At 33.1% G+C, this 12,853-nt stretch overlaps 3 protein-coding genes across 4 annotated transcripts in view; 2 read left to right on the top strand and 1 right to left on the bottom strand.

Moving 5' to 3' along the window:
- Pat1 (Protein interacting with APP tail-1) overlaps window positions 1-481 on the bottom strand; it is a 34,940-nt gene extending 34,459 nt beyond the window's left edge. The window contains exon 1 of one of the 2 annotated variants that reach the window (XM_067288849.1): window positions 274-481. In XM_067288849.1, the coding sequence (XP_067144950.1) occupies window positions 274-417 (144 nt within the window). In that variant the 5' untranslated portion in view covers window positions 418-481. The remainder of the gene's footprint in view (window positions 1-273) is intronic. The other variant, XM_067288848.1, reaches the window with a different exon arrangement.
- The window catches only part of LOC136990417 (beta-hexosaminidase subunit alpha-like), a 376,498-nt gene that overhangs the window by 258,983 nt on the left and 104,662 nt on the right, over window positions 1-12,853 (top strand). The gene's annotated exons all lie outside the window — the stretch shown is intronic.
- LOC136990444 (putative leucine-rich repeat-containing protein DDB_G0290503) lies at window positions 7,292-9,436 on the top strand. Its single transcript, XM_067288830.1, has one exon. It carries the CDS (start codon window positions 7,292-7,294, stop codon window positions 9,434-9,436), a length of 2,145 nt encoding a protein of 714 aa, XP_067144931.1.

Below are 12,853 nucleotides of genomic sequence, written 5' to 3'. Positions count from 1 at the left end.
TACAAATCATCATCTGTGTTTGTGCACATGATTGAATAAAATGTGTAATTTTCTTTGCAATCTTCCCACAAATGGTAATTAATAACATGGAATTTGCATGCAAGTTTTTTATGTTTAATGCATTAAATAACCCCCCATTTTCTTTTGCTATATCCAATGTAAGTTTATTAAAGCTTTACATTAGCCATTACATGTATTTTTATGAAGCAAAATTAGGTCTCATATGTAAAAAAAAAATCTAACAAATACCCATTACCACTCCTTATTACTTACTTTATAATAAATATCAAAGAGTACATTTTCGGGAAATGTACGTAGTTCTTTCTGAAACACATTAAAACACGAAACGACAGTAGTAATTGCTGTATTGTACAAAGAATCGGGAATCCAATGCAAGGCCGACGCCATCTTAAACATACCAAATCAGATCAGAAGGCTGCTGGATATATCTTTCTGCTCGCGTTATTTGACGTCACTTCCGTGGTGGCGTCATAACACGGTTGGCCATCTGTAGGAAGTATTACGAAATTATAAATTAAATTTTTTTTTTTTTTAAATTAAAGGAAGAACGATCGTTTTTTATTATAATTAATACGGGAAATAATACCGAAAATAAAAGTATTTTACATACGTACATATATATACAGTATATATATTTTAGTTAAAATTGTAGACAGGTTAACCTAGACCGGAATTTCTGGAATGTAGTTTATCTACCGGTTTACTATTATTGTTTTTTTTTCCAGTTTTATTCAATGTTAAAGCTCGTCACCTTGACGATTAAACATTTAACTTATCTTTTAGTATAATTACGTAAAAGTAAGGCATATGATCTCTTGCTTTGTATGTATACAAAGTGGTCCGTCTTATATGTATTTCAAGGGTACGGGTCAACTGAGTTTTCTTACGTATAAAACTGGTTAAAAAAACACGGAGAAAATAATTGTAATTTACTGCTTAATCTAGTTTTGGGGTGGCAAGTAGGCAATACACGAATTTATTATTAAGTTTGACTCTCTTCTTTCGTTGTTAAGTTGGTTTGATGGAATATGACATCCGACGCGAAGGCAAATTGCCAAGAAGGATGCCTCCCGGGAGGAAGATCTATGGGAAATTAAACGTCAGACACGTGAAAAAATCCGGAAAACTTCACGTGGCTGCTAGCTCGTTGCTCGAGCGCAAACCCGTGAGCCACGAGTTAATTTGGGATTTTACTTAATAGTAGGTGTAAGGTGTATGAAGTGATTGTTGCAGGAGGAATTTATGATTCCATGTACTATTTATACACGCAACAAAATGTGTAAACTATTTGTATTAATTATTAATTATATATATGATAAAATATTTTATAAATGTAAAAAAATTATTTAATTTTTTTTAAACTTTTTTATGACTAAAGATCTTTCGATTATGACTCAATTTAGTCACATGTTTGTAATGAATTAACGGGAATTTTCCGAAAGTCTACACAGAGATGTAATGAGGGGGTGACGCTTATCTCTCTGACCCATTTTTTTGTAAATAATTTAAAAACATTATCAACTATAATTAATATAGAATTAATAAAAACACAGTAGACTTCTCGGTTCCTAGAAAAATCATCGTTACGTCCACCGTCGTAAAACGAGCCACTTTACTTCCCATTAATTTTCTGAAAAATATTCACTTTTCCTAAGATTCTGTTCGATTTTTTCCGATGAAAAAATGGTTTAAAATGTAAATTATATGCATAAATAGAAAATAATAATAGTAAAAATGATATATTTTTCATAAAAATTGTCTTAATAATTTTATTTTATAATCATTTTTACGTCTACACAAGCATAATGAAACGAATCTTTTAAATTATGATTCATTTTGCAGCCGTGTTATTAATTAACCGAAACTTTATTGTCTTTCATATTATAAAAAACAAAAGAATAATTCAAATTTCACAGATTTTTGCATAAAGCAGTGATATAAAATTGCGAATTATTACATCTTAATAATGCTCTATAATCCTATACAGTATATATATAAAATAGAATGTCTGTCTGTATGTCTCCTGTACAGTTCTAAACTCTGATCTATAGGAGGTACAGTACATAAGTTACTTAGGCTACTATTAAACCAAGACACACCCGATTTCATCCCATATTAATAATTTCAGTTTAATGCATTATTATTATTAGGCCTATAGATGGAAGAATATTATGCGCTGATACTCGAATACTACGAACACCTCCAATATAGTGCCAAAACACATTCTTAGTGATGATTTCAAAGAGTATAGGGTCTTCCAGATTTGGAAGCTCCCTCGAAATAACGCTGTTGGATTACTTATATTTATGTATTAAATATAAAATTTAAGCTTAAACTGGATTGTTTTTTTTTCTTTCTTTCTTTTTGTTAATCATAAAAACGTTTCACAATCCAAATCAGGTCCGGGGCTCGCCACTTAGTGTCGTATTCTAGTATTATGTAAAGTTCAAACGTCACTTACACAAAGAAACAGAACAGTTCATTTATAAAAAAAGAACTTGGCACTGATTATACGAATGCTTACTCCAGACATTCCCAAAACGTTTTACTTGTTATTCTCTAGTGTTCTGAGTTAATGAAATGCGTAAAAATGTCAGTAAAAAAAAAAAAAGAAAAAAAATAGGTTATTGTCTTTGCACTTAGCTTTTAAAGCAACTGGAAAGCTGAGGGGGGAAATACTCATTAAAACAATTCATGAATACAATAATATAGTGTTTTTAATTATTAAAAAACTTTACTTTATGGCGCATTCACGTGTTAAGGATATTTGTGTTAAAAATTGAATAATGAATCATTTTTAATTGACTCTGTAAATTATTATGACGTATCTTCTAGAAAGTAACAATGAACTGAATAATTTATACATCAAAAAATTAATTTTTAAAATATTATTTTGTTAAAATCTTGCCCGAATTTATCTGGTTAAACATATCCCCCGCTTTAAGATCTCTCGCCCTTTTAATACTGTTATAAAATTTTCTATTATAAATACAAAGTGCCGCACTTGAATGCCATTTTAGTATGATATTATACAGTTGAAGCTCAATATCTCTGAAGTTGGGAAATAAAACGTGTCACTTAACGACGGGTTTCTAGGAACAAACTGGTTAAGTCGTAAAGCGAAGTCTATTAATAATTTATACTCATTAAAATACTTTCTTCTATTGTTTTTTCCTTCTAGAGGTTGTTACACCTATTAAAGTTGTAAAGGTAATGAAGTAAGTGGTGATGACATCAGAAACGAAGGGAGTGATTCATCGAAGAATTGTCGAAAGAAGACAATAAACTGGTCCAGCAATTATTAAAAGTGATGCTATTAATACAACCAAATTTTAAGTATAACTGATTTATAATATTAGTATACGACGTGTGTATGTATAATATACTGTATATAGCCTACAGTACAGGCCAATCATATACATCTTAAATAGAGAAAAATTCAAAGGTTGAAAGATTAATTAGTTAACACAAGAAACCAGCACAATACAATGGTCACAATATGCTCGTTGCAGACGGATCCGATTCGTAATGGAATCGACAGCATGCCTGAGGGAATAGGCACAGTGCCCAATTCCGTACTGCCTATGATAAATTAATTATAGATTTGGTTCGAGTGCCAATCGGATCCGCAACATGGAATGGAGTTAGAATAGTAAGAAAGAATTTGGTTATTTTAAAATATAAAGTAGAGTCTATTTTAAAAATAATAAGTTGTACTTTTTTCTTTTTTCTCTGGATACTAATAGGGCCTTTTATCCATATTCCACCATACCTATGGTGGGTTCGGCCGAATAGTGAGGGACAGCGCCCACGAAAACAGACCGCCCACGAGATATCCCTGAGGAGTTGTTATTTTTACTAACAAAAAGAATCTTTAAAACTGCTTTTTATTAATAAAGATACATTCTATGTATTTCATTTGTTCCAAAAACAATGGCAAACGACCTCCGGATCCCATACAAGCTCTGGACGATCCTGCTCGCTTATCTTCCCTGAAGATTACCGTATTTTACGGACTATAAGACGCATTTTTTTCTTCGAAAAATTGCCTCCAAAATTCAGGTGCATCTTATAGTCCGTAGCGTCTTATAGGTATTTTTTTTAAAAAAACTGCTTAAAAATTAAGGTGCGTCTTATAGTCTGTAGCGTCTTATAGTCCGTAAAATACGGTATTTCCTATACCACAACTGAAACTGTTCTGTTCAGTTTGAATTCACGGGAGACTTTGGTTAGAATAATAATTAATGAGGTCTTCATTTAGTCTTTTACTAAATTATCAAATATATCTGGGCTATATTATTGACTAATAATACTTGTATATTGACCATTCTGTTGATGGTATCAGATTTATATTAGAAGCATTCGGGCCTTCTTACTTCTAAAAATCAGAAAGGATATGTAATTTTATATTTTATAGTTCAATAATTGCGACACGGAGCAAATAATAGGTTGATGTACCGTTGAGTCACCCCCGTTATCCATTACAATAGTTAACCTATATAAGAAGTAGCTTATGATACAAAATTCAACTTTAAAATCGTCTCACATTACCTGATAACAGAAACTTCAGTTTCAATTTTCAAAAATACAGAAAATTAAAACCTTAATATTATTCATTAACGAAAATTCATATTTATTTATTAGAATAGATGGTAAACACCTAACTTGAATAATATAAATGCTGACCTAGAGATGTAATAAATCAGATAAATACATTTAATTAATATAAATTTAATAGCAGTAAAAACTGTCTAGCCGGCCGAGTGGTACAACCCTGTGGTATGGTCTTATTTCAATTCAAAAATGTCCCCCGAAAGGTATTAGATAGGTGACTGGCACGACTCTATTGTTAAAAGAAAAGTATGACGTACAGGAGCAAGCCATTACTAATTTGAGGTGGAGAGCATATATTTTAAATGAAATAAATTAAAAATACGATTAAAAATTTCAGTCACAATAAATAATTTCTCATTTTAAATTGCGATATTTCTCGCCTAAAAGTGATGTTTTTTTATTTTTTCTCACAAAAATCCCCTGTTTACAATTGTTACATTTTTAAAATCACGCCGTAAAAATTAAAATTTTTACGTGGAATCGGACTAAATTCGTTTTTTATAAGTTAAATTATCAAAAAATCCATTTATTTATTGCGTCAGCTAGTCATATCAATCAAATAAAACAATAACAAAAACAAATTGTTTGAAAAAGATCTGGTTTAAATGGCGGTTACAACATCAAGGACACTGGAGGCCACCCCCGCCTGCCTTTACATGAAACTATATTTATTTTTAATCGTTAAGTCTTATTCGTTTCTATTTAGACTATTCGGGGCCGGATCGCCGAGCGGTCAAGGTAGCAGCCTACCGCTCTGGGGGACCCGGGATCGAATCCGAACGGGTCGAATAATCCCCAGGAATTTTTCGGGAAGTGGGCCGTTCGGATATGTCGGACCCCGTCCCTCACCACCCGGTCGCCCCATTGTGGGCCTGGCCGAACCCATAATGGGCCTTCTAAAAGAGGCCCTCTTAGTGCCCACAGGGTGGAAAGAGTTAAAAAAAAAATTAGACTATTCGACAGATGAACGTTGTTTTATTTAAATTAAAATTCCGGAGTGATTGCGAATTTTTTTTTTCTTTTTTTTTAACTGTTTCTACCATGTGAGCACTAAGAGGACCCACATAAAACCCTGTGAGTGCTCTTAGTTTTATTCAAGCCCATCGAGAGTTCGATCAAGCTTGAAGCCATGAGGAATCTGAAGTTTCTACTGTTCCAATTTCTAATTATTTTATTTATCTCCAAAATGAGAATGAAAGATTTAGAAATTGAACAATAAAATGTCTATTATTTTAAATATAAACAAGAGTGTTTCATGGTATTAAGATAATAAATATTCAATATGTTTATTCTGATATTATAATACTAATAAATATCCAATATATTTACAGTTGTCCCTCAATAGTCCGACGTTTTGTAATCCGACATGCTCAGTAGTCCGACGCACCTCCCGTCAAGGTCACCGTAGTCCCCGTCTTCAAAGTGTGAGCACAGTATGTACATATGTACATAATTAATCTACCTACGTTGTAGCATTTAGTTATAATGTTTATAAATTATTGTACAGTACGTACCGTATTATTTATGCCTATACATACTGTATGTACTGTACATTTATTGGCTTCCATATTTCTTTTAATAAACATGTTTTAGTTAACCGAAATGGGTGTTTCGTTTTCATATTCACCTAGGCAGCATTTTACTCATAACATGTAGGAATATTATAGGCTACTGCTAGCAAAACAATGCCAAATATGTACAGTAGAGACTCGTTAATCGAAACGATTTTCGGTCGGACTGTGTCGTGCTGAATCGAACGTTTTTGATACTAGATTTACTTCTAAAGTACAATTTTCATGTTTTTATATTCTTCAATATATTTATTTTGTTTGTACAAAATAAAGTAATAATTTTTAATAATACAATAGCCTCTTGTTTTTTATAACTCTTTCCGCCCTGCGGGCACTAAGATAGCCTCTTTTAGTAGGCCCATTATGGGTTCGGCCAGGCCCACAATGGGGCGACCGGGTGGTGAGGGACGGGGCCCGACATATCCGAACGGACCACCCCCGAAAAATTCCTGGGGATTTTTCGACCCGTTCGGATTCGATCCCGGGTCCCCAGAGCGGTAGGCTGCCACCTTGACCGCTCGGCCATCTGGCCAGATTCAATAGCCTCGATTATTATTATAAAAAAATTTTCGTTAGACTTAAAATCGACGAAAATTCAACACGAAGCGACACGCAACGGAGAAAAATTTGAACATCGGACAGGTTAATATATTAATTCGTACATAATCGGTAATCGGAACAAATCACTAATCTGAACAACCCCAGTCCCCAATTGATTCCGATTTTCGGTTCACTACTGTAATCACTTTCGGGGGTAATCCGGACACTTTTGGTAATCCGACACCCCTTTGGTCCCATACTTGTCGGATTATCAAGGGACAACTGTATTCTGATATTATAATACGAAATAAAAATGTAAAATTGATAAAAATGATCAGTAGAAAAGCTTATCATTTAAGACATTTTGTGTTAACAATAACTACAAAAGCATTGTTCGATGATTATCAATTTTTAAAAGATTGAACTCAATAAATAAAAAAAATTGTAAGTGTGGCTGTCTATTGACAAGAAAACTCGATAAAACTAATTAAATCGAGCAAGTCTCTTCAATCGTTTTGGAAAATATTGATAAAATTGAAAGCAGAATGGATCAATTCAGAGACGAAATCATGTCCAAAGCTAAAGAATGGAATTTGATACAACATCCGGAATTTCGAAATGCAATCAATCTATTGACAAAAGATGCACTCGAAGAATTTACAAGAAATCTCGAGCTAATATCATCCAATGATAACGTACGCCAGGAAATGGAAAATGCCATTCGAAATGTTTTAAAAAATCATTTAATACAAAATGAAAAAGAATTGATTGACCTGGTTCAGAATTATGTAAGTATAATAAGAAACAGGAAATCCATGCAAAATCATAATAAACAGATAAAAATTTCCGAAATTCTAAACAAAAATTCCAACGTTGGAAACGATTGCGAAGGAATGAGGAAATCAGATAATGGAAGAAATATACCCACGGCATTAAAACTAAATTCTAAGTTTGTCAGTAAAAAATATTCAGAAAATGACGTTTTTTTAAGTAAAAGTAAGTTGCAAGAAGAAAGAAATGATATCACGTCACATCCGTACGAATCATCTGAATCTGCTTCTACATCAGTAGAAACTGTGATAAAAGTATCATCTATGGATAATTCAGAATATCAAAAGAAGGAACGTGGAAGTTTAAAATGTGAGGAAAATTCAGAAAACAGAAGCAATTTCTATAATAATGCAGACGAATCTTCCTGGCGATCAGATAACCTAGAAAAATTTCCTAAGCAGCAAAGCTGCTCGAAAGACAACGAAGCGAATGACTCTAATCACGAGCAAAAGCAATCGGTAAAATTTAAGAAAAAATCGTTATTTAAATTTAAAAACTGTGACAAAACAGTAAAAAGTAAATTGAATAAAAATTTAAATTCTTCTGTATCTGAGAAAACAATATCAAGAAACGAGGATGAATTCATTTACTCGCCTAAGATTTCTCACTCGGAAAATTATATTACAAAAACGAAAATTAAGAAATCTTCATCTGTTTCAAAATTCATAAAAGGTTTATTTAAGAAATCCAAACGGAGAGGGAAGAAATTTCGAGAAATCGGTACGATTCACACCAACGATAACGAAATGGCACCATTTGTAAACAACGAACAATCGGAAATTACACAAAACTCAAATGAAGAATCGGGAATTAATACGATGTCAACCGAAGTTATTCCTCTATCGAACGAAAGGATCAATTCCATTTGTAATAAATGTGTAAATGATTTTTCAACCTCGAACGATATACTTTACGAATGCCCTCTGCATATAGCTTTATTCAATGATGAAATACTAAACAATCGATTATTAAATTATCACGATTACACTAGTGAATCTGATTCAATTCTTGAGAATGTAGAAGATACAATTATAATAATCCTTCCACTTTTCAAAGAACAGCTGCCAGTTACTGTGCTTCAAAATTATAAATATGGCATCGATTTGAAATTAAGAGAAAGTATTGAAATTTATCTGGAGTCTTCTCTAGAATGTTCTACAAATGCTCTTACTCGCGTAACATACAATAGTAGTTCTTTAATATTGCATACGATGCATAACATTAATCCCGAATCAGTTCCAGAACATTTGAGTTTGGTAAGCTTCGATGTTGTCATGCCTTCTTCTATCGCCATTTCGTCTACAAACATCTTGTGGTCTTCCTTAGTTAAACAAGATAATAAAGAATTTTCGATTAATAAAGATAAGCATAGGGCTAAATCAGAAAAAGAAACGAAGTTATTTAATTGGAGCGACGATTCTCCAGATTTATGCGTGAAAAGCAAAGGTGCTAAAGAAGAATCCAGTTGTAAACCATTAAAATCCTCAAAATTTACATTGAAAAACGTAAATCCAGAAACAAAGAAGGGAGTAAATTTCACTTCGAAAAGTATTTACGAAGAAATCGTCGCTCGAAGACCCCATCGTTATTGTGGTAAACCGGGTATCGATTTGAGTTTATCTATCGAAGAACTGGAATTTCTCAAAGCTCGTCCGGGAGAAAATCGGATAAAAGTAGAAACAAAGTCGAACCGGCTTTATCAAAATTTAAACAACAGAGAGATTCGAATTATGCCAAAGATTTCCGTAATAGAAGACCCGATAAACGAAGAAGATAAATTACTTAAAATTGCGCAATTAAGGTGGCCGCCATATTTAATTCCGAGAGATGAAATTATTCCTTTCAATAAATATAAATAGATATTTAATATTGTGAAAATAAAATTTCATAAAATATTATAATTTTATTCTACATTTCTGGTAAATTTGGCAGGCTCGATACAATAATAACGCATTTTTACAGCGGCCATTTTTATTCACTGCTACTGCCTTCGACGAAGGTATTCTTGATTGATGGTATTTTATATACTTATGTTATTTTAAAGTTAAGGGTTCGGGTACCGTTCTGGGAGACTAGGAATGGAATCCCGGCATATAAAAATCCAATGAATTTTTAGTGTTTGGCCTTTAAAATGGAATATTTTACTCGTTTAGAAGTCTTTGAACGTGGAAAAGAGGGTATAATTCGATATAACAGCCTCCTAAGATGATAGCAAGGAAGCGAGTCGTGCTTCAATCAGGAGCATCCGAATTTAAATGGATTTTGTCCTCTTGGAAGCTCTCTTATTGCATATGCAGAAAGGGTTTTAATTCAAATTAATTTGTTATAATGTTTTTGCATTAATTTACATTTAAAATAATCGTATTTTAAAATTTAAACTGTTTATACAAACGTAAAATATAATATACATAACGTTATAAATGCAATATTTTATGCTATTTTATTCGCGTACAACACACAATAAAATTATAATATCGATAACAATAGTTATAGAACACTGCCACAATATAGTTATTGTGACCGCAGGTTATACACAAGAATATTATAAAATATTAATTATTTTATTCATTAAAACTTTAAAAAAAAAAATGATATAAATTCTCTCTATAACTATGTATCTAATGTTATAGAGAAATACAATATTTATTATTTAGCATTTATTTTAATAAATAATAAATAAATTATATTAAAGTACAGGATCGAATCTCACTAATCCGGCAGTTTCTGTGGTGTTCAGGAAGATGATTTGAATCTGGCGGCATTAGTTTTCACGACCGCCGCTTGACCGGCTGTCGTGAAAAAGTGAAATAATTCGGTTATGAACTTCAAAATATTAGAAATTCTCCGCAACTAAATAATTTAAGGGCTCAGAAACGTTGTTTCCGACCTCAAAACGAAAAAAACGGAACAACATCTGCCAAAATCTTTATTATTATCGTAAGTTACGGTCCTCTTTCTCTATTTCAGTCTTTTGATCAACGAGCTAGAATATACTACATAGAGTAGCTGAAGCGATGCCATGGTTGAGGAAAATTGAATACAGGTCCGCCATTTTCTTTTTAGTCGAGGGATCGTGGCATTTATGTTGCGTGAAAGCAACGAGTTAGAATATTCCAACTCGTTGCGTAAAAGTGATAATAGTACCCATCTTTGCCACCAAGAGTGCTGTTACCATGGCCACTGCCACTCTATGTAGTATATTCTAGCTCGTTGATTTTGATTATATAAAAAGTAGTTATCGTCTTTGCCAGTAGGATGGCCAAGCGTCACTCTGTGGCTCTGGAGAACCCGAAATCGCATTCTGACGGTCGAAAATCCTCAAAAAATTTTCTGTGCGTGGTCTATCTCGGATAAGTGAGGCCCCGTTACTCATCATCCTGCCATTCTCCAATGTGGGCCTGACCGAACCCACGATGTTTAGAACTAAAAGTCTCTTTTATTGCACCCAAGGCGAAAAGAGTCAAGGAGCAAACATCGTGAATAAGTTAATTAGTTCATTAGTCAAACCTCGATATAGTGCCACACTTGTAAGGTGCTAGAATACCTATGAATAGATCCTCTCTACATATAATTACAACAAGAGCAAACCCTTTAATTGTTAAAACTAAAGATTAGCAGTTCTCTTTTTATTAATTATTATTATTAATTAAATATTTTAAATAATGTTTTTATTTAAATAAATATCTTTTAAAATAGAAAAATTTTTTCTAAACTAAATTGCTTAAAATATTTTACAATTTATTTTTATTGTAATAATTAAATATTTAAAGGTTAATGTTACCCTTGGTGCCAAGATGGCGGCTCGTTTCTGATTCCAGCAAGGAAACAGTAGGACGCACATTCTAACCTAACCTAACCTAACCTATTCTAATAATTTGGTTGCTAATAATTATGGTAGTTTATTAGAATAGGTTAAGTTAGAACGTGCGATCCCACTGTTTCCTTGCTGGAATCAGAGACGAGCCGCATTTTGGCACCATGGGTAACATTAACCTATTTAAATTTTAAAAAAGAAATCGATTTCACGCTCTGCTATTTTCGGTTTTATTTTAAAGTTTAATTATTTAATTACTTTTCTTGCTTTTTCCATAAAAAAGTCGTAGTAGTTTTAATTGATAGATCAGTTAATTAATTATTTTTAATTACATTATTATAATCCTTGCAAAGAAAAACGTAACTAAATCATCATCTTCTCATTCATCTTCATCATCATCGTCATCGTTTATAATTGTCATCCCTTTTATTGTGGATCGAACGTCAACTAAAATAAAAAAAATGGCTTGATGTCAAAGGTTAGTGTAAAAAAACATTAAGGCTTTAAGGTAGTTCAGGAGCGAAGTTCAGGGGTTTACGGTTTATCCGTTTTCTCAAGCTCTGACTGATCTCCCTCTTATAATCGATTTACCCCTATAATTATTGAAGTCGACTTACCTTTAAATTTGCCCCGTTTCAAGAGGATTTAAATCTTTGGGCACAGATGCAATCCTTAAACTCTCCAGTTCATCTAATGCTTCTTCGGCGTAACAGGAACTGTCGACATCTGTTCAGAAGACATTTCACAGTGTTTTTCCTTAATTCTTCAACTTCATGTAATGTTCAACATTCACGGCCCATCCAAACTTAAAAAACCTGTGGTTTTGAACATTTCTTACTCGCTAATGGACAATCACGCCAGCATCTTCTTTGGAAACTTAGATTTCTTGATATATTTAGCTTCGTTTGGTTTATTCGTATAAGGCAAGGAGATACATGGGCGACATGCCTCCCGGGAAGTCTTTTAGGGAAAACTGACCCCAATTTAGGTGTTACAAACGTGAAAAAAACAGGATAATGCCACGTTGGCGAGGCGCGAACCCACGACCAACTAACTACCAGTGTTCTGTGGTTTTATCCGCTCTTCTGCTGGTGGGCCTTTGGTTTCGTCAGTAGCAGGACATTCCAAATGATCTTTTCCTTGCCAATCATTGCCGTTCAGTGGTAAGTTGCGTCCATCACGCGATTTACTATGTTTTTGAACGAGGTGTTTCAGCCGCTCTATTTTGCATTTCTTTTTGAGCTTCACTCGCTTCTGGTTTAGTCTTCCTGGCTCTTCAGAATGGCAGAAGAGATCCGAAGATCTCGTCCTTTACTATCGCCATTTTTTCAAATCAAACAACACAGAACCATGCTTTTATGCTTTATTTGGTCACGTGTAAAGGACGTGGCACATAACGCAAGCATAATTAACACGTGATTTTAATTCCTTTAAAGTAATTGCACCTCAAGCAAATCTTTTC

This window comes from Centruroides vittatus, unplaced genomic scaffold (genome assembly GCF_030686945.1).
Source record: "Centruroides vittatus isolate TY-2023 unplaced genomic scaffold, ASM3068694v2 scaffold_932, whole genome shotgun sequence".
NCBI lineage: Eukaryota > Metazoa > Arthropoda > Arachnida > Scorpiones > Buthidae > Centruroides > Centruroides vittatus.
This window is presented reverse-complemented; position numbering and strand designations above follow the sequence as displayed.

Coding starts and splice junctions, on each gene's coding strand:
- LOC136990444 (XM_067288830.1), top strand. CDS start 7,292: ATGGATCAATTCAGAGACGAAATCATGTCCAAAGCTAAAGAATGGAAT.